General features: G+C 45.1%; 3 protein-coding genes across 5 annotated transcripts in view; 2 read left to right on the forward strand and 1 right to left on the reverse strand.

Moving 5' to 3' along the window:
- RHPN2 (rhophilin Rho GTPase binding protein 2) overlaps nucleotides 1-8,694 on the forward strand; it is a 58,587-nt gene extending 49,893 nt beyond the window's left edge. The window contains exons 12-15 of the mRNA XM_049622051.1: nucleotides 1,093-1,169; nucleotides 2,183-2,329; nucleotides 2,645-2,800; nucleotides 7,588-8,694. Of these exons, the coding sequence (XP_049478008.1) occupies nucleotides 1,093-1,169; nucleotides 2,183-2,329; nucleotides 2,645-2,800; nucleotides 7,588-7,848 (641 nt within the window). The 3' untranslated portion in view covers nucleotides 7,849-8,694. The remainder of the gene's footprint in view (nucleotides 1-1,092; nucleotides 1,170-2,182; nucleotides 2,330-2,644; nucleotides 2,801-7,587) is intronic.
- A 92-nt stretch (nucleotides 8,695-8,786) lies between these two features.
- FAAP24 (FA core complex associated protein 24) lies at nucleotides 8,787-17,473 on the reverse strand. 2 transcript variants are annotated; one of them, XM_049622053.1, is made up of 5 exons: nucleotides 17,316-17,473; nucleotides 16,859-16,977; nucleotides 16,605-16,744; nucleotides 16,267-16,419; nucleotides 8,787-10,319 (listed from the first exon to the last, which is right to left on the reverse strand). In XM_049622053.1, the coding sequence occupies exons 2-5, from the start codon at nucleotides 16,962-16,964 to the stop codon at nucleotides 10,071-10,073; spliced, it is 648 nt and encodes a 215-aa protein (XP_049478010.1). In that variant the 5' UTR covers nucleotides 16,965-16,977; nucleotides 17,316-17,473; the 3' UTR covers nucleotides 8,787-10,070. The 2 variants fall into 2 exon arrangements, with proteins under 2 accessions (XP_049478010.1, XP_049478009.1); XM_049622052.1 differs by having other exon boundaries at nucleotides 17,203-17,473.
- Nucleotides 17,474-17,508: 35 nt separating this feature from the next.
- CEP89 (centrosomal protein 89) overlaps nucleotides 17,509-21,202 on the forward strand; it is a 69,783-nt gene continuing 66,089 nt past the window's right edge. Inside the window, exons 1-2 of one of the 2 annotated variants that reach the window (XM_049622048.1) lie at nucleotides 17,509-17,755; nucleotides 20,057-20,163. In XM_049622048.1, the coding sequence (XP_049478005.1) occupies nucleotides 17,717-17,755; nucleotides 20,057-20,163 (146 nt within the window). In that variant the 5' untranslated portion in view covers nucleotides 17,509-17,716. The remainder of the gene's footprint in view (nucleotides 17,756-20,056; nucleotides 20,164-21,202) is intronic. The other variant, XM_049622050.1, reaches the window with a different exon arrangement.

Genomic DNA, 21,202 nt, shown 5'->3' on the forward strand with positions numbered 1-21,202 from the left:
CGCGGGCTGGTACCTACTGAGCACTTGAGGTCTGCCAGGCACAACAGTGAGCACCCTATATATACGGAATCTCCTTCAACTCTTCCTCCAACTCTTTAGGGAGGCACTGGTATTGCCCTCATCTTAAAGATGAGGCGGTAAAGGCTTAGGGAAATCAGAGTCTTTGCCCCGGGTGACCAGGCTGGCAGGTGGAAGCAGGCATGGTGCCCTGTGATTCTCCTTCATGGACACTGGCTCCTTCCTTGGCCCCCGTGTCCACACAGTGTACTGCGTGGCCAGGAAGTAGAGACATCACCTCCACGGAGGGAGTGGGGGAGCGCGGCTCCTGGGAAGGCCGCCCAAGGCTGGTGGTGCCACTCTGGGAGTAGATGAGCACCCCGTCCGAGCCCGACACTGAGTCAGGCACTTTGTGAGAAGCCACAGGGCCATCTTGTGAATAGAGGGGTGTGTTCTGTCTCGGCAGGGCCAGGCTTCTTCCCCAGGTTTCCTTTGTATACTGCTCTTCATGTATTCTTGGCCTGCTCTGGGATCCTTTGTCAGGAACTGCCTAGCCTCATGGTAAGAGTTGGCGTGAGCGTCCCATGAATGTGATGGTGGAGATTTAAGCTATCAGTGGACGCAACCGGGCAAACCGACGTCCCCCTGAAATCCTCATATCCCACATTAATGATGAAAGGAGGAAGCTCATCTCACCCGGGACTCTGTGCTGGGTCCTTCCTTCTGTAACAGCCACCCCTGAAATGTAGACTACTTCTCGGTCGGGTTTCCCGAGTGCCAAAGGAAGTCCGCTAGAATATAAACACACTCCTCGAAGGCAGCGATGTGTCTTGATTGTCACTGGTCTGTCCCAGCCCCAGAGTGAGGTATGGCTCACAGTAGGTGCCCGGATGGAAGGTGCAGCTGACACTGGGCCAGGGGGTTGACAGTCAGTCCCTCTTCTGTACCACTTGTCTAGACCAAGAGGAAGGCCAGGTGACTAGGAGAAAGGTTTGCTCCCTCTTCCCTTCAGAGAGAAGACTTAGACCTGAGTTTTCAAGGATAACTTTCAATTATAGAAACATTTACGCTTTCACTTCTAATGTTCTTTTCCAGCTAAGACTGAGCAAGAGGTTGAAATTATATTGCCACAGTTCTCCAAGGTGACAGCAACAGACTTCTTCCAAAAGCTGGTATGTTGAATGCTTATTCCGTGATGACTCAAGGGGACAGCTCATATAGGCTGCAAGTATATAAAAGGCTATTTTTAGGTAACTATACTTTTTTTAATTGGAGACTTGATATAGTTTTTGTTAAGATGACTTTAAAAAAAAATTTTTTTTAATGTTTGAGAGAGAGAGAGAGAGAGAGAGAGAGAGAGAGACAGAGTGCCAGCAGGGGAGGGACAGAGAGAGAGGGAGACACAGAATCCGCAGCAGGCACAGAGCCCAACGCAGGGCTCAGACTCATAAGCCTCAAGATCATGACCTGAGCCGAAGTCAAACAGTTAACCAACCGAACCACCCAGGTGCCCATAAGATGACTTTTTAAAGAACATTTTCTTTAGGGGTGCCTGGGTGGCTCAGTCGGTTAAGCATCCGACTTCGGCTCAGGTCATGATCTCGTGGTCCGTGAGTTCAAGCCCTGCGTCAGGCTCTGTGCTGACAGCTCAGAGTCTGGAACCTGTTTCAGATTCTGTGTCTCCCTCTCTCTCTGACCCTCCCCTGTTCATGCTGTGTCTCTCTCTGTCTCAAAAATAAATAAATGTTAAAAAAAAATTTTAAAGAACATTTTCTTTAAAATATATTGGATATTTTAGAGAAAATGGCAGTTGGATGTTCCTGTGTGACTGCTGTAGCATGTATTATCCCAGACGCTGTCATTAGTCTCTGAGCAAGGCCAGGTGACATCTGCAAGGACAACAAGGTGACATTTCCCGTAGCTTTCATTTTTTTAAATGAAAGAGAGAGAGAGAGTGTGTGAGCAAACGGGGAGGGACAGAGAGAGGGAGAGAGAGAATCCCAAGCAGGCTCCGTGCGCTCAGCCCAGAGCCTGACATGGGGCTCGAACTCACAAACCGCGAGATCATGACCTGAGCGGAAATCGAGAGTCGGACGCTTAACCAACTGAGCCAGCCAGGAGCCCCTCAGCTTTCAAGTGCTTGATTCAGCCTTCGGATCCTGCACCTAACGATGCTGTTCCACAGGGCCCCCTGTCGGTGTTTTCGGCGAACAAGAAATGGACACCTCCTCGCAGCATTCACTTCACTGCAGAAGAAGGGGATTTGGGGTTCACCTTGAGAGGAAACTCCCCAGTTCAAGTCCACTTCCTGGACCCTTACTGCTCTGCTGCGGTAAGTGTGTGCCACCGTAGATGGGGAGCAAAACTTACTGGTATCTTTGCAAGCAGTCAAACAGGCCAAACAGAAAGAAAGCTGCCCAAACAAATATATCTGGGTGTATGAATGAATTTAGGGTTCCTCTCTGTAAAAAGACAGACCGTGTGAAAGGCCTCTCATGGGTCTTACTCGCCTAGAGAGCAACGGATTCATGCATGCTGTCTTGAAGCAGACTTATGCAAATACCTGTGTTGTTAATGCACTTGGGAACCGATCCAGGGGTTGGAATGAACAGAACACTGACCTTCATTTAAATCCTGCTGTGTGTAGCTGGCAGGAGCCAAGGAAGGGGATTATATTGTGTCCATTCGAGACGTGGATTGCAAGTGGCTGACGGTGAGCGAGGTCATGAAACTGTTGAAGGGCAAGGGCAAGGACGACGTGGAGATGAAGGTCGTGAGCCTCCTGGACTTCACCTCGTCCATGGTGAGTGCTCACACCCTGACAGGAAACAGCAGCGCAGAGTGGGGTTGGTGTGAGTCCAGCCCCAGCCGTGTCAGCAGACCCTCCACCGCCTGCCTGCATCGGTGACCTGCCCCAGACACCCTGGGCCAGAGATCGCTGGAAAACTAAAAAATGCTGTACATAAAAGAACCACTTATTTTTCTGATTAAGTTATTTGTTACAAAAGTCATATGTACTTACGGTAAAAAAAAATACTCAAATGCTACAGAAGGGCACGAGACGATGTGTGGAAGTCCCTCCCCACACGTCAGAGGCAGTGATGGCTGTTCCCCGTGAAATCTTGGGAAGTGTTTGATGCCTGTGCACATTCACGTGTGCAGTTATAGCCTTCGTGCTCCCTCAGCAGGAGAAACCGTGTACATTCTCTACCACACTTGGTCACATTTAATTATGGGCCTTTGACTCTTCCCTCTATGACAGGGTTCATTCTTCAGGTGTTGGCAGGGCATCCTGTGTGTAGGCCCTTCCTAGGTGTTGGAGCTCCAGCTAAACCAGGCTGATGAGGTCCCTGCCCCCAGAATGCTGGCCCTAAATAAGCAAATAAGTGGTTGTGATTTTTGATAAGTGTGGTACAGAAAATAAACTGTGTATCGCGACAGAACGATTGGAGGCGGGGAGAGGCTCCTCTAGGCAGGGCTTGCACAGAGACGTGAGTGACAGGGATGAGCCAGCCATTTGAGGAGGCGCGAGAGGAGCATTCTGGGCAGGGGGATCGACAGGTGCAGAGTCCCTGTAGCAGGAAGAGGCTTCTGCTAGAGGAACAGAAAGAAGGCCTCTCAGTTGGAACGTGGTAACAAGGGAGGGAATGGCAGGAAATGAGATGCGAGGGAGGCAGGGCCCCACTGGCAGTGGTGGGAGTTTGGAAGCCAGTGAGCCTCTTAAGAAAGGGAGTGATGTGTATTTGAGAAGGACATCTGGTTGCCTGGAGGGTGGCCGCAGCGGAAGCTGGCTGTAGCACGTGTGCGGGCCAGCGACGTGAGCACCTTACACTAGGGTGGGTGACGACAGAGGTGGAGGGAGGTGCGTGCCCCTGAGATGTATCTTTGTAGGTAGAGCTGACAGGGGTTTGTAGATGATCTGTGTAGAAGGCATCATGGAAAGGAAAATGACCACTCAGTTTGGGGCTTGAACAAAGGCACCATTTTTTCGTAGTGATGGGGAACGGGGGCCAGGGGTGACGGAGGTAGAGAAGAGAGAAAACAAAGAGATGTACCTTGAATGTTTCACACGTCAAATGTAGATGTGAAGTAGGCGGCTGGATGTTCAAATCTTCAGTGCAAGGGAGAAAAGTCAGACCTAGAAATATCTGAGAATCACCAACATAGAGATGATATTTAAAGCCGTTCAGAGACTAAATGGAATTGCCCACGAGGGTCTGAGGGTCAAGGACTAATCCACGAGACACCGCAGGCATCTGGAGGTCAGTTAGAAGAGAAGTGGTAGCAAAGGAAGTTGCGAGGGAGCATTCGGAGAGATAGGATAAAGAAGTTTCTGGAATCAAGGAGAGAACGGTTGGTTGTGTAGGATACAGTTAAGAGGTGGAGAGGGAGGGAGGCGGAGCCGTGTCTATTATTATTTGGCAGCCGGACAAAAGGACACTTTTCATGGAGAGATGGCAACAGAACTCTGATTAGCGAGGGCTGGAGAGTGAATGGATCCTGTGATTCCTTTGATAAGAAACGTCCAGAACAGGCTAATCCACAGAAACACAATGTAGACTAGCGGTTGCCAGGGGTTGGGTGTCAGGGAATGGGGAATAACTACTGATGGGTACAGGGTTGCTTTCTGGAGGGCAAGGACACGTTCTGAAATCCCACGGTGGTTCCACAACCCTGAACATGCTCAAAACCACAGAATGGTGTTAAAGTGGTGAATTTTATGGTACGTGAATTAGGTCTCCATTTAAAAATGAAAGAAGATGAAGTCGAGGGACTCAGTGAGCATCTTGGAGAAGGGATCATGAGAAATGGAGTTTTTAGGGGCAGATCCATAGAATTGCAGGACAAGGGATCAGGGTCCCAACCAGAAACAAAAGAAGTTCGTCCAAAAGAAGGATAAATAAAAGAGCTGGGCTCAGGACCAGAGATGTCGTGATGGTGGTGGGGAGTTGCACAGCACAAGATGTAGCTGTACAAGGAGAAGGGCTTATCTTTCCATCCTATAACTTTGAACCAGGCCCATGAAAGTGCTGAGGTCGGAGTAGAAAAGCAAGGATTCGAGACTCAGACGTGCTGGAATGGACTTCTGGCTTTACTGCCAGTGGAATGACTGACCTTAGGCCTCAGGGAATGGTTCTGAGCTGCAGGAAAATGGGGCGGGGGTGGGGGGCAGTGCCAGCATGGGATGCATTTCCATTCACAATAGGTGTTTAATAACCGTGATAGTTATTCTTTTCACCCGCAAGGCCTTAGACAATAGCAACTGAGTGCTGTTTTTAATTGCTTTTGCTTCAAACAAAACCAGATAATGAGAACAATAAAGCCCATGCCCTGGTTGGACTGGTGACCTGCTCCCCCACTCTCTGAATTGTGGGGACCCCCGGCACTCCTCCGTGGAGCGTTATTTGGAATACTACTGATGTAGCAGAGACCCCAGCCCTGGAATCAGGCTCTGTCTGTTACTAACCAGCTGTGTGGCCTTCGGCAGGTTACTACCCTCCTTAGGACTGTTTCCTCATTGGTATAAAGTGGGACGGGTGCAGTGGTTTCAGACTGGGCTCCGTTAATGCTGTCAGTCAGGGGGGTGCCCCAGGAATATTTGGGATGGGCAGTGGGGAGCATGCTGCTGGAGGCCAAGACAAAAAGGGAATGGCAGAAAGGGGGCAGACATTGGGGTGCAATCTGGGAGGGGGACATAGGAAAAAGGGAAGCTTTTCAAAGGCGGTGGTGGTGTAGGTGTATATAGATAACACAGCAACGTGTGCCGGGAGGCAGGAGTGCAGGAAGGAAGGCACACCCAGAGGGTGGGGAAGATACAGGCGCACAGAACTGGTCTTCAGGGGCAGATGCTATTAAGGTAACGCAGTATCAGGAGGACGTGTGTGGGGCGTCAGGAGACCTCCAGAAGGAATGAAATTGGTAGAATAATGTGCCAGGGATTGAGGTGCCCAGTAGGGGTTTGGGGTCAGGGTTAGAACGCCAAGGGATGCCAGCTGGCTCGGTGGCTGTTCCCCAGTAACGTGCAGCCATTTGAGTGCAGGCCTGGGGGGAGGCAGAGGGTAGAGTTTCACTAGACTTGGCATTTGTTGGTTGAACTATGGCAGAGGAGAGGGAGTCTGTAAGGCAGTGGTTGTAAAGATGGATAATGGACTCTAAGCAGGTTAAAGTTGAAAAATGTTTGCGGGCATCACATCTACATCCAGGACGGTTTGTTATTGGTTTTCATTAAAAACAGTGTGTAGTGTGTATGTCTTGTAGAGTATGGAGGGATTAAATGGCAGTTTTATAGAAAAGAGGCATCTTCATCCAAAGGAGCCAGACTCCAGAGTGAATACCCTTCTTTATCGTCCCATCTCTCAAATCCCGATTTCTATTATGAACAGTGTACCCCACCACTTTAGATATGTTGTATATATATTTAAAGGCCTGATCCCAGTGCCTGGAACATAGTAGATGTTGAGTAAACACTTGAACTCAGCAACCTCAATGTCAGGCGGACCTTCAAAGCAGGTGATAACCCGCATGGAAGGTTACAGAAAGCAAGCATCTTCAGATGTCTTAAGTGAGCCCTGCGCAATCTTTTAAAAGTTGATAGTAGTGCTTCTGGGTACAGAGTTTCAACTGGGGAAGATGAAAGGGTTCTGGAGACGGTTGGTGGCGATGGCTGAACAACCGTGTGAATGTGCTCCGTGCCACCAAACTGTACCCTTTAGTGTGGTTAAAATGGTCAGTTTTCTGTTATGTATATTTATTTCATCCGTTTAAAAGATAGGGGGAAAAGCTAATTAGCATCTTCACCATGGATTCTAGATGGTCAAGAGAACGGAGTTGATTTACACTGGCTAGCCTGGACTGAAGTCCAGTGTTCATTAGGTGAAGAAAGCAAGAGGCAGACCGGTGGGTCACGTATTCCTTTTAAGGAAGGACAATGGTCACTAGTATGTGCACACAATACCTGTATATGAACATTATCTCTAAAAGAGTAACAGAAATAGTGGTTACTTCAGGGGAGAGGCCTGGAAGCCAAGGTAGGAGGGATACCTTCTGTTCGGTATATACATTTCCATATTGTTGGCCATGAGCATGTATTACTTTTACAAATAGAGTAAGAACCTTAAAAAGTGAGTAGTGGTCCCTCGCCTAAATTACTACTAGTGAGTCTATTCCTTAAAAATTGTCCTTGTTTTGGGGTACCTGGGTGGCTCAGTCGGTTGAGCGTCCGACTTCAGCTCAGCTCATGATCGCACAGTTTGTGTATTCAAGCCCCGCGTCGGGCTCGGTGCTGACAGCTCAGAACCTGGAGCCTGCTTCGGATTCTGTGCCTCCTCTCTCTTTGCCCCTGCCCCACTCATGCTCTGTCTCTCTCCACCTCTCAAAAATGAATAAATGTTAAAAAAATAAAAATAAAAATAAAAATAAATTGTTCTTGTTTTTAAGAACCTAATCCTATGTAAGTGTTAGTCACCTGGGTTTCAGAATTACGTCAGCTTAATTGCCGAGAAGATGCCGTAAGAGCAGAATTTTGCCATCAATTGTTTAGCAGCTGTCTGGAGGGTTTCTAACACCATTTTTCTTCTTTCCTATGCGCAGCATAATAAGTGTGCGACGTACTCTGTGGGCATGCAGAAAACCTACTCTATGATCTGCTTAGCCATAGACGATGATGACAAAACTGATAAAACCAAGAAAATCTCGAAGAAGCTTTCTTTTTTGAGTTGGGGCACCAACAAGAACAGACAGAAGTCAGCCAGCACCTTGTGCCTCCCGTCGGTTGGGGTTGCGAGGCCTCAGGTCAAGAAGAAGCTCCCCTCGCCCTTCAGCCTTCTCAACTCGGATAGTTCTCTGTACTAACGTGAGCAAACAGAAACGTTCAGGCTCCTAACGCCAACGTCTCTGGTGCTGACCATGCCTTCCTATTTGTGCCACAATAGAAAGTGTCTCAATATTCGCAAATCTCCTTTCTCACTGGGTAAACTTACAACTGGTAGGTCTCCGTGAATGCAAGTCACAAGAAACTTCTAGAAATTTCGGGGGGGGGGGTCACCGTATTGCTGCAAGTTATTTATTATATAAAGTATTGTAAATAGAACAGCGTTGAAAATACGGCTATTTTTAATGGCTACAGTTACAGCTTGTTGTTACTATCTGAATTAAAGGGGGTTACCTCTGTTGCTGTCCTACTTGTCATCGTGTCCAGGCTTAGGTAACAGATCGTTCCTTAACTCAGAATTCAGATGACCCCCCCCCAATTAAGGCAGGTCAAGGGATTATAACGATTGACTAAGGTAATATAACTCAGAAGTGTTCCAAACAACTGCTTCCTAAGGGGAATTTGTGAATCTGAAACGACAAGATTTTATGATTATTTCTACGTAATATGAATGCTATTTCCAGATAAAGTCTAGTGCCAAATTTGTCACAACTTACTAGACAAAAACAAACCACACAATCTGGGAGCATTGTTGCTTCTGGTTTGATGTCATTAACCAGCTGCTATCACGGTAGCAGTGTTAGACGGGGATGCTATCTACAAGGTAGACGATATACTGTTTGATACTCAAAACATTTTTCTGTTTGTTTAAAGTAGGAAGTACATAATTGTATATTTTAAGAGTCTAAGATGGGTTGGAAACATTTTATCAGGTAAAAGGTGTAAATGATCCTAGTTTAAATCTCTGTTTGACTTGTTTTTACCCGTCTATCTCTCTTGCTCACAAGTTGGATGACACCGTGATTCTAGTAAGGATTCACGGTTGACATAGTTTAAGTTCTATAGCTAAAAAAAAAAAAAAAAAAAAAAAAAGCATTGAAATCTATTTTTGAGAATTAATAAGAACTTAAATATTTTCTAGTGTGCAATATCAAAAGGGAAGCAACCACATTTGGGGAAGTGTATCTGTCCACTGCTGTTAGGGCCATTTTTGTATAAATATTTAAATAAACATATTCATTTGCCTGAATTAATGTTTTTTAAATTTTTTCCCACTTATATTTCACTCCTCTTTCAAACAGTTTCTACCCTAACGCACAAAACTTTCCTGTTGTTCGTCTTTTTTTTTTTTTTAATAATGACTGACACCACAAAACCGGATTTAGGGAGCTTTCAGGTTATCTCAGCATCTTTGAAAACATATGTGCATCTTTAATTGCATTTATTTTTTGAGTGGCTGATTGTACCTTTTGATCCCCACCACTAGCTCTCCTCTCTGGATGCACCTGCCCCTGCCATTTTCCATTTCCTATCTTCCCACTGTTGGGCTATACATTTGCAAACACATTCTTTACCCCTCTCATACACACTGGCTTTTTATCTTTAAAAGGGACTTCCAAACTCCAGGCTGTGTTCAGAAGGCATGCTCTGTGGCTATAAACAAACTGTGGCTACCAGGAAGGGGGAAGGAGGGTGGGAGGGAGGGGAAAGGAAGGAAAAAAAAGGCAGTACAACTGTTTGTTTACACTGGCAGCACCCTCAAAACATAGTGATATTAAGACTAGACTGGAAGAACACTGGGCCTGTCACCAGGAACAAGAGGCTTATGGTACACAGCATAGTGCTTCATTGTAGCTTTGTTTCCTTTAGAAGGTCACTTCTACCTTCTGAAACTTGATTAGACTTTTCCATGCTAGACAAGGTCAAGGTCATATGTTAAAATCTGCCCAGGCTGGCTTTTTGCTGAATTTGAGAGTCCCAATTTAAACTCTTTTAGGAAGATCCCCATGGGCTCTCTCTCTCTCTTTTTTAAAGACTTTATTTTTAAGTACTCTCTACATCCAACGTGGGACTCGAACTCACAACCCTGAGATCAGGATTGGCATGCTCTACCCGTGAGCCAGCCAGGTGCCCCCCAATGGGCCGTCTTTCACTAGCAGGATGAGAGCCGGGCTACCTAGAGCCCACTAACTCCACTCTCTTAAACGCCTGAACCCAGAGAACAGGGCAGGGCAACTGGCAGCTTCCATTCAGGCCTCACCTCATCTTTCATTAGTTGCAGTGAAAGGAGATTTCTTTGTTCTCAATTTTTAAATATGCAAAGAAAACAAGATGCTGTAGCTCCTGGCTGCGGGAAGAGCCGTCACCTGGGCTGTGTGAAGAAGGCATGAATGTGCTGTGCCACTGCCTGTCCAACCACTGGCTCCAGTTCTCTGATGGAAGCATTACTGAGTTGCTGGATACTTGGGAACTTCTGAAGCAGAAGAGGGGCTTTAACTTTTCCAACTCCTGGGATCTGCTGCACAGTTCGAAGGAGGGATAGCTCAGGCATCAGAGTCCGTTTCTTACTGAGGAAAGGGTTCTTACTGGGCTCTTTGGTTTGTTCTTGAACCTAATCAGAAAGTAAAGGAAAAGCATGTGAGCACCCTCTAGAGGACTGGCAGTTCTCTTAAAGGTTGATAGAAATTTAGTTTTACTTTTTTTCCATTTGGTTCAGTTTGACTTACCATTACAAATGTTTTCATATACCACAAATCTAATTTTTCAGACATAAAAAATTATTATTTTTGCAAATTTTTTTTTTTTTTTTGAGAGAGAAAGAACACAAGCAGAGGAGGGGACAACAAGAGTAGGGGAGAGAGAATCCCAAGCAGGGTCCACACTGCCAGCACAAAGCTTGACACGGGGCTTGAACTCATGAACCATGAGATCATGACCTGAGCTGAAATCGAGTCTGATACTTAACCGACTGAGCGACCCAGGCGCCCCAGAAAAATTACTGAAAAATAAACCATATTGAGTACACAAAGGAGTAAGAGATAAAAATTTATTAAAATTTAGACTTTCAGGGGGAGGAGCCAAAATGGCAGAACAGCATGGGAAGTTTTTTGTGTGTCTTGTGTCCATGAAATACAGCTAGACCAACACTAAACCATCCTGCACACCTAGAAAACTGATCTGAGGATTAACAGAACAATCTGCACAACCTGAACCACAGAATTCAGCAGCACTCACTCTAAACATCAATGGACTCAATGCTCCAATCAAGACATAGGGTAACAGAATGCATAAGAAAACAAGATCCATCCCTGCTGTTTACAAGAGACCCACTTTAGACCTAAAGACACCTTCAGATTAAAAGTAAGGGGATGGAGAACTATCTATCATGCTAATGGTCAACAAAAGAAAGCCAGAGTAGCCATACTTCTATCAAGACAATCTAGACTTTCACATAAAGACTGTATCAAGTGATGAAGAAGGGCATTATATCATAATTAAGGGGTCTATCCACCAAGAAAACCTAACAATTGTAAACATTTATGCACCAAATGTAGAAGCACCCAAATATATAAATCAATTAATCACAAACATAACAAAACTCATCGATAGTAATACCATAATGGTAGGAGACTTCAACACCCAACTCACAGCAATGGACAGATCATCTAATCAAAAAATCAACAAGGAACCAATGGCTTTGAGTGACACACTGGACCAGATGGACTTAACAGATATATTCAGAACATTTCATCCTAAAGCAGCAGAATATATATTCTTCTCCAGTGCACATGGAACGTTCTCCAGAATAGACCACATATACTGGGACACAAATCGGCCCTCAGCAAGTACAAAAAGATCGAGATCATACCGTGCATATTTTCAGACCACAACGCTATGAAACTTGAAATCAACCACAAGAAAAAATTTGGAAAGGTAACAAATACTGGAGACTAAAGAACATCCTACTAAAGAATGAATGGGCCAACCAAGAAGTTAAAGAGGAAATTAAAAAGTTCATGGAAGCCAGTGAAAATGATAACACCACAACCCAAAACCTCTGGGACGCAGGAAAGGCGGTCATACGAGAAATAGCAATCCAGGCCTTTCTAAAGAAGGAAGAAAGATCTCAGATATACAACCTAACCTTATGCCTTAAAGAACTGGAAAAAGAACAGCAAATAAAACCCAAAACCAGCAGAAAACAGGAAATAATAAAGGTTAGAGCAGAAATTAATGCTATCAAAACCAAAAAAACAGTAAAACAGATCAGTGAAACCAGAAGCTGGTTCTCTGAAAGAATTAACAAAATTGATAAACCACTAGCCAGTTTGATCAAAAAGAAAAAGGAAAGGACCCAAATAAAATCAATGAAAGAGGAGAGATCACAACCAACACAGCAGAAATAAAAACAATAAGAGAATATTATGAGCAATTATATGCCAATAAAATGGGCAATCTGGAAGAAATGGACAAATTCCTAGAGACATATACACTACCAAAACTGAAACAGGAAGAAATAGAAAATTTGAACAGACCCATAACCAGGAAAGAAATTGAATTAGTAATCAAAAATCTCCCAAAAAACAAGAGTCTAGGGCCAGATGGCTTCCCAGGGGAATTCTACCAAACATTTAAGGAAGAGTTAACACTTATTCTCTTGAAGCTGTTCCAAAAAATAGAAATGGAAGGAAAACTTCCAAACTCTTTCTATGAGGCCAGCATTACCTTGATTCCAAAACCAGACTGAGACCCCACTAAAAAGGAGAACTACAGACCAATTTCCCTGATGAACACGGATGCAAAAATCCTCAACAAGATATTAACCAGCTGGATCCAACAATACATTAAAAAAATTATTCACCACGACCAACTGGGATTTATACCTGGGATGCAGGGCTGGTTCAGTATCTGCAAAACAATTCACATGATTCATCACATCAGTAAAAGAAAGGACAAGAACCATATGATCCTCTCAATAGATGCAAAGAAAGCATTTGACAAAATACAGCATCCTTTGTTGATAAAAACCCTCAAGAAAGCAGGGATAGAAAGATCATACCTTGAGTTCATATATGAACGACCCAATGCTAATATCATCCTCAATAGGGAAAAACTGAGAACTTTCCCCCTGAGGTCAGGAACAAGACAAGGATGTCCACTCTTGCCACTGTTATTCAACATAGTATTGGAAGTCCTGCAATCAGACAACACAAAGAAATAAAAGGCATCCAAATCAGCCAGCACGAGGTCAAACTTTCACTCTTCACAGATGACATGATACTCTATATGGAAAACCCAAAATTTTCCACCAAAAAACTGCTAGAACTGATTCATGAATTCAGTAAAGTTGCAGGATATATAAAATCAATGCACAGAAATCAATTGCATTCCTATTCACCAACAATGAAGCAACAGAAAGAGAAATCAAGGAATCGATCCCATTTACAATTGCACCAAAAACATAAAATACCTAGGAATAAATGTAACCAAAGAGGTGAAAAATCTATACACTGAAAACTATAGAAAGCTTATGAAAGAAACTGAACAAGACACAAAAAAATCGAAAAAGATTCCATGCTCCTGGATAGGAAGAATAAATATTGTTAAAATGTTGATACTACCCAAAGCAATCTACATATTCATTGCAATCAATCCCTATCAAAATAACACCAGCATTCTTCACAGAGCTAGAACAAACAATCCTAAAATTTGTATAGAACCAGAAAAGACCCCGAATAGCCAAAGCAATCTTGAAAAAGAAAACCAAAGTAGGAGGCATCACAATCCTGGACTTCAAGCTGTACTACAAAGCTGTAATCATCAAGACAGTATGGTACTGGCACAAGAACAGACACTTGGATCAATGGAACAGAATAGTGAACCCTGATATGGACCCACAACCATATGGCCACCTAATCTTTGACAAGGCAGAATATCCAATGGAATATCCAATGGAATAAAGCTGTCTTTATTCCATTTTGTCTCTTCAGCAAGTGGTGCTGGGAAAACTGGACAGCGACATGCAGAAGAATGAACCTGGACCACTTTCTTACACCATACACAAAAATAAACTCAAATGGATGAAAGACCTCAATGTAAGACAGGAAGCCATCAAAATCCTTGAGGAGAAAGCAGGCAAAAACCTCTTTGATCTTGGCCGCTGCAACTTCTTACTCAACACGTCTCCAGAGGCAAGGGAAACAAAAGCAAAAATGAACTACTGGGACCTCATCAAAATAAAAAGTTTCCGCACAGCAAAGGAAACAATCAGCAAAACTAAAAGGCAACCGAAAGAATGGGAGACGATACTTGCAAATGACATATCAGATAAAGGGTTAGTATCCAAAATCTATAAAGAACTTATCAAACTCAACACCCAAAAAACAAATAACCCAGTGAAGAAATGGGCAAAAGACATGAATAGACACTTCTCCAAAGAAGACATCCAGATGGCCAACCGACACATGAAAAAATGCTCCACATCACACATCATCAGGGAAATACAAATCAGAACCACAATGAGATACCACCTCACAGCAGTCAGAATGGCTAACATTAACAACTCGGCAACAAGAGATGTTGTTGGTGCAGCCACTCTGGAAAACAGTATGGACGTTCCTCAAAAAACTAAAAATAGAACTACCCTATGACCCAGCAACTGCACTACTAGGTATTTATCCACGGGATACAGGTGTGCTGTTTCGAAGGGACACATGCACCCCCATGTTTAGAGCAGCACTATCAACAATAGCCAAAGTATGGAAAGAGCCCAAATGTCCATCAATGGATGAATGGATAAAGAAGGTGTGTAAACACACACACACACACACACACACACACACACACACAGGAGTATTACTTGGCAATCAAAAAGAATGAAATCTTGCCATTTGCAACTACGTGGATGGAACTGGAGGGTATTATGCTAAGCGAAATTAGTCAGAGAAAGACAAATATATGACTTCACTCATAGGAGGACTTTAAGAGACCAAACAGATGAACATAAGGGAAGGGAAACAAAAGTAATATAAAAACAGGGAAGGGGACAAAACATAAGAGACTTAAATACGGAGAACCAACAGAGGGTTCCTGGAGGGGTTGTGGGAGGGGGGATGAACTAAATGGGTAAGGCGCATTAAGGAAACTACTCCTGAAATCATTGTTGCACTATATGCTAATTTGGATGTAAATTAAAAAAAAAATTAAATTAAAAAACTTAAACTTTCAGAATGCTTAGGATAAAGCAATGAAAACATACTCTTTTTTTTAATTTTTTTTTTTTTTAACATTTATTTATTTTTGAGACAGAGAGAGACAGAGCATGAACGGGGGAGGGGCAGAGAGAGAGGGAAACACAGAATCGGAAGCAGGCTCCAGGCTCTGAGCCATCAGCCCAGAGCCCGACGCGGGGCTCGAACTCACAGACCGTGAGATCGTGACCTGAGCTGAAGTCGGAGGCTTAACCGACTGAGCCACCCAGGCGCCCCGAAAACATACTCTTGAGGAGCTCAAACATCTTCCTATCATTCACTAATAAACGATTCAGGTGTACGGGATTAAATTAAACCTAAACTGGACCTGCTTGATACAGGACCGGGAGAAATCTTGTCTGTCAAAGAAGAAACCCAGTCTTCAGTTAGCAATGGATACAGGAAGGCAGACAATAGCATCCCATCAAGGGAAGAACAATGAAGGAGGGCATGTGGCACAGATGGAAGAGGGCTCTGTGAACTACACGGGGCTGCCTACATTATTTCAATTCGGTTCTCAACCCTGGCTACACATCAAAAGGGAAATTTAAAATCAACGACACAACAAAAATTGATGCTCAGGACCCACCCTGACATTCTGATTTTTAATCGGTCTGAAGTAAGGCTCATGTATCACTGTTTTTAAAAACTTTCCCAGGAGGAGTGCCTGGGTGGCTCAGTTGGTTAAATGTCTGACTTTGGCTTAGGTCATGATCTCACGTTCATGGGTTGAGCACACCCATCATGCTGTCTGCCAAAAGCTGGGAGCCTGCAGTGTCTCCGTCTCTCTCTCTGCCCTTCCCCTGCTTGTGCACTATCAAAAATAAATAAATGTTAAAAAAAATTTTTTTTTTTTAAGTTTCCCAGGAAATTCTTGGGCGCCTGGGTGGCTCGGTTACGCGTGGGACTTCGGCTCAGGTCATGATCTCACAGTTTGTGAGTTCAAGCCCTGCATAGGGCTCTCTGCAGTCAGCACAGAGTCCGCTTTGGATTCTGTCTCTCAAAAAATAAATAAACATTAAAAGCTTCCCAGGAAATTCTAAAGTACAGCCAAGTCGAAATAGTACAGCCAAGCTGAATAATCAGTGAGGACAATGGAGAACCAGGCTGAAAAAAAAAAAAAAAAAAAAAAAAAAAAGGATCATGTGCTTCTGGCTGCAGTTGACCAAGGGTGAATAAGGATTCCTTTAGACTGGATTGATGGATGGCAACCATAACAAGTGCGGCACCTAGAGTAAAAGATCCAGGAAGGTCAGGTGATAGTCTGTAAGGCAGCGTTCCTGCAGAGGAGTGGGAATCAGTACTTACTAACTGGATAATAAGGCAGGACGCTTCCATCTGGCTGGTCACTGGAAGCAACACCATCCCAAGGTCCAGCACAGTAAACTTCTGTATGGCCGAGAAGTACTGTTCACTCATCTGCGTTTTTTCAACTATCACGATCCCTTGAAGATTACTGGACTTCAGAGGAAGAAAAAAACAGTAAACCCCTGTGTAACAAAACTACCTTCGGGGTTTAAGAAAACTACCAGTCCAAGAGTGCTTGGAATGGCCAATGGTTTTATAGAAGTTATTCCAAAGGAGGGGGGCGGGGGAGGCAGGTGGAAGTCAATTTTCAATTTCAGCTTCTTCCATTCAGTACTTACGTTTCTAACCTGAACAAGCCTCTTTCTGTAGCCATTTCCTGCCACCAAATCAGCTTCGGTGACATAAAGAATGCAAGATCTGCTTGACACGTAAAAATCTACCGGTGTCAGGCCATCCTCAAAAACGATTTTAATTTTCCCTTAGAACACAGACAAGAAAAATGACTTCCGTGAGCGCTGGGCGAAAGGCGACAGTAGGTAGGACGTTTTTAAAAAGTTTAGAAGAGGGCTTTTGCACAGGGCAGCCCACCGACCTTGCATCCCCTGCAGGAGCTTCGATCCGCGCCATTTCGTGTTGGCCACAATATGCCCAAAAGGCACGTGCATGGGACCTGTGCCCTCAGGCGCGTTCCTAGCCATCGGCTGTCTCGATCTGATAAAAAAAAAAAAAAAAAAAAAAAAAAAAAAAAAAAAAAAAAAAAAAACAGAAGACAGAATTTGAGCTGGCTTTCCTGCACACGGCCCCACGTTCCACTGAAAGCAGGGACCTCTTTGGCAGGAGCCCATCTGCACTGTTCTTTAAAAGACTGGATTATTTCCCAAAATCTAAAACCCAGGAGATTCCTGTCTTGGTAGCCGCCTCCCTCAGTCCCGTCACCTGCTGGGTCCTGATACCCCCGCTCCGTCTGGGTGGTGGCGCCTTAGTCCGGTCCTGGGCGGGGGCCGAGCCCAGCTAGACCCCACCTCAACCACAGCCAGAGGGTCCGGCACCTTTACTTGCCGCGCCCCACTTCCGGGTTCCCTTCGGTAAGCGGACCAGTTTTTCATCCTGCCCGCCCTCCGCCTCCCACGGCGTCGGATAAGCTATGGCATCAAAGATTGACATCTGATCCGACCAATAAGAGAACGGACTATGCACTGTTTCCACCCCGAGAGCATTTGAACGGGGACGACTGGTTGCCAAGAGCGACGGGTGCGGAGTAACCTTGGCTATGATTGGTCGAAGAGAAAGCAAAGCCAATGGAGGATGACGTTGTTGCAAAGTGCATTGCGTAGAAATAGCGTCTGAGGCTAGGCCCGCGGGAGGGGCACAAGCTCTAGGGAGCGGCCCTCGCTTGTGAAGGTTTCCGCACGTCCATCCAGCCCTGGTCCGGCCCCTCCCCGCAGCAAGGATGCTCCTGGGGTTTCGCAGAGGCCGCAAGAGCCAGTTTGTAAGTAGACCCCGGGAGCTTGGAGTTAAGAGGGAACGGCTTGGGATTGGCCTGAGGTTGAAGCCAGGTAGCAGCACTAAAGGAAATGATTTTCCTTTCGAGAAGCCCTGATTTTTTGTATTCGAAAGCATCCTCTATCCCAGGGTCGGCCTCAGTCAGACCGGAGTCGCCTTGTCTCCCTTGCAACTTTTGCTCCAGTGTCTGGGAGCACTCCTGCCGGCACAGACCTACTCTACTACTGAAAATCCCCCAATGGGAAGTCGTTCTTAAGATTCCTCCCTCCACTCCCCACCGCGCGCACCCATCAGCCAAGTTCCATAGATTCCACCCACCAAACATATCTTCTGGCTGCTGTTTCCGCCTCCACCCCGGTTTCCAGCATTTATCTGGACCGCTGCAGCAGCTCCTCGCTATTTCTCTGTTTCCAGTCTTGCTCTTCATCTAGGTCTGTTCTCCACCAGGCAGCCAGAGGCGTTCTTTTAAAACGGACATCTGATCGTGCTAACTGCCCTCCTTAAAACCTATTGCTCCTCATCCTTCCCGCCGCTCTCCCCCCCACCCTCGTCCCCCCGTCCCCCCTCGTCCCCCCCGCCCCCCGCACGCTCCAGCCATTTCTTCTGTTCCTTCAGGCCTTTGCCTTTGCTGTTCCTTCTGCCTGGAATACTTCCCTCCAAAACTGATCACTCTGTCAGTGTAGGCTCATACTCCCAATTTCATGCCTACCACTGCCTGATTAGTCTTTCAAGGGACCAATTTCAGTGGGTGCTCCTCGCTAGGGCACAGGTTCTCCTTAGTCACATATAAAAACTCTTAAGTGGGAACAATCCCCACTCTTACTACCAGCCCATTCTTCTAGCCTCCCCTTCTCAGAGGCTTCTGCATTTGCTGTATTCCAGCAAACTGGATTATTTGTTATTTCTAGAACACAGCCACTAATGTCTTGCTTCTTTCCATTGTTCATGCTGTTCCCTATTCCTAGAATACTTTTCCATCTCATTTCCCATATGTGAGAGCAACGGCCATCTTTAATGACCCAATCTAAATGCCTCTGTGATTTTTTCCAATGGGAAGAGGTCCCCTTGCTGACCTCCAGACCTGAAGGAGCCCTTCCCTCCCTGTGCCGCCGCAGCACCAAATTTGTCTTTACCTTTCCCTTGGCACTTCCCATAATTCTCTGTTACATAATAAGTACTTGGGTGCCTTCCCTCTATACTCTATTACCTTGAGGATGAAGACAAGTTTTATTCATTGCAGTCCTGGTGTTTCACCTCTAGTAGGTGTGAATGAATGACTAGTGCCTAGAAAGTGAAGACTGGGTTATACTCAGAAACTTCTGGGGGTGCCTTGGTGGCTCAGTTGGTTAAGTGTCCAACTCTGATTTCAGCTCAGGTCATGATCTCATGGTTCCTGAGTTCAAGCCCCACATCGGGCTCTGCACTGCCAGTGCTTGGGATTCTCTCTCTCTCCTGTCTCTCTGCCCCTACCCCACTGGCACTGTCTCTCTCTGTCTCAAAATAAATAAATAAACCTAAAAAAAAAAAAAAACCTTTTGAATAATTGCCAGTTGTCTAAAGCCAGATTCTCTGATTTTCATTGTGCATAGAAACTAGTTTTCATTATTCTGCATCTTTTAAAAAAATTTTTTTTATTTTATATTTATTTTTGAGAGAGAGAGAGAGAGAGAGACAGAACATGAGCAGGGGAGGGGCAGAGAGAGAGGGAGACACAGAATCTGAAGCAGGCTCCAGGCTCTGAGCTGTCAGCACAGAGCCTGACGTGGGGCTCGAACCCATGAATGGTGAGATTGTGACCTGAGTCAAAGTCGGATGCTTAACCGATTGAGCCACCCAGGTGCCCCCAATTATTCTGCATCTTTGAGATAAACTAAAATCTCTCTTAAGCTTCTACCAGATGTTGAGTAAGGAGGGAAGTGCTTGAGTTCCAGGGTTGATAAAGACAAGAAGATTGCCTGCTCTCAAGAAGCTTCCATTCTGCGGGGGGCAGTAAGTGAGGGACTAGAGTCATCAGGGGTCATGCTGTGAGACAAGTGGAGTTTTAGAGAGTGATTCTGAGGGATTGTCAGGGAGGCCCCTCTGAGAAGGGAAAGACAAGAGGACCCCCACAATGGGCAGCTGCAGTATATTCTCTGGGTGGGCATGCTTACCTGGCCAGGTGGGTTCCTGGTGGGATTTGATCCCTGGGTGGCCAGTGCAGGTGTCTTCTCTTAGGCCCAAGGAGGGGTGGTGACGGGACCTGGGAGATCCCATACACCAGTGACCCAGCCAGGTTTCATTTGTGCAGAAACACATCATCCATGGCCTCCTACCTGCAGCCAGCATCGCACCGAAGCCAGCTGTGCCCCGCACACCTCCTCCCCGCAGTCCCAACCCTTCTCCAGAGAGACCAAGGTGAGTCTCAGGTGAGCAGGCATTGAGGTCACTCTTGTGCTCAGCTGCCAAGTGGTAGGTCCTGGAACTGTTGAAACTGGTAAGAAAATCACAAGTAGGGCCATTAGATTCATGTCCTTCAAAGTGTTTATCATGGTTCCATAATGAAGCACTTAATATGGTTTCTGTGGGATGATGGTCTATCCTTTTCAAGTGCGTGGAGTTCGGACATTTCATAATTGAATGCAATTAGTATTTTTCCAAATATAAAGCTTTAAAGCCCAAGTTCATAGGATGCTGAAAGGAATTTGAATTATGCACGTAATTATTCTTTTGAAGCACAAGTTTGCCTTTTAAAAGAACTGATTTTGGGGGCACCTGGGTGGCTCAGTCTGTTAAGCATCCGGCTCTTGGTTTTGGCTCAGGTCGTGATCTCACAGTTCATGAGTTTGAGCCCTCATTGGGCTCTGCACTGATAACATGGAGCCTGCTTGGGATATTCTCTTTCTCTCTCTGTCCCTCCTCCGCTCGTGTACTCTCTCTGTCTCAAAATAAATAAATGAACATTAAAAAAATAAATAAAAGAGCTGATTTTGGGGAAAGAAGGAGAAATGTGTTCACTCTCCAGAGCCTAGGATTCCCCCATTTCCAGTGCTTCTAACACCAGAGAACTGATTTTCTTTTATACCTAAGACCCCTGCCTGTGCCTTCTAAGGGTTTAGACACAGGAGAATTTTAGACTATTTTTTGTCCCTAAAAAACGTGAATACGTGGCTTGGCTTTCCAGTGAATCGGCAGTGAGAACCTTTGTTTGAGTGTTCCTTGAAACTAGAATATTGTATGCCTGGTGAGAAAAAACACTTTGAAATATTTTTAGTGTTTGTTTCTTCCTTAAGTACCATGTTGTTAACACGAGCAGCCATTTATTAGTGTTTACTCTTGCCGAGGACCGTTGCAAGTGCTTCAAAAGCATTATTTCATTCCATCCTCAACGAGGCTTTGGCACATTTGGCATATGTCTACATTTTTTAAAAATTAAAGAATGGCGTTCAGATTAAAC

Source organism: Panthera uncia (genome assembly GCF_023721935.1).
Source record: "Panthera uncia isolate 11264 chromosome E2 unlocalized genomic scaffold, Puncia_PCG_1.0 HiC_scaffold_19, whole genome shotgun sequence".
NCBI classification, from domain to species: Eukaryota; Metazoa; Chordata; class Mammalia; order Carnivora; family Felidae; genus Panthera; species Panthera uncia.

What these genes read in the sequence shown, in the direction of transcription:
- FAAP24 (XM_049622052.1), bottom strand. Translation starts at nt 17,372, where the DNA reads ATGAAAAACTGGTCCGCTTACCGAAGGGAACCCGGAAGTGGGGCGCGG. An exon ending in GCTCCTGCAGGGGATGCAAG is followed by an intron (nt 16,745 to 16,858) that starts GTCGGTGGGCTG and finishes CTGTGTTCTAAG; the next exon opens with GGAAAATTAAAATCGTTTTT. An exon ending in CCTGCCTTATTATCCAGTTA is followed by an intron (nt 10,320 to 16,266) that starts GTAAGTACTGAT and finishes CTTTCTGATTAG; the next exon opens with GTTCAAGAACAAACCAAAGA.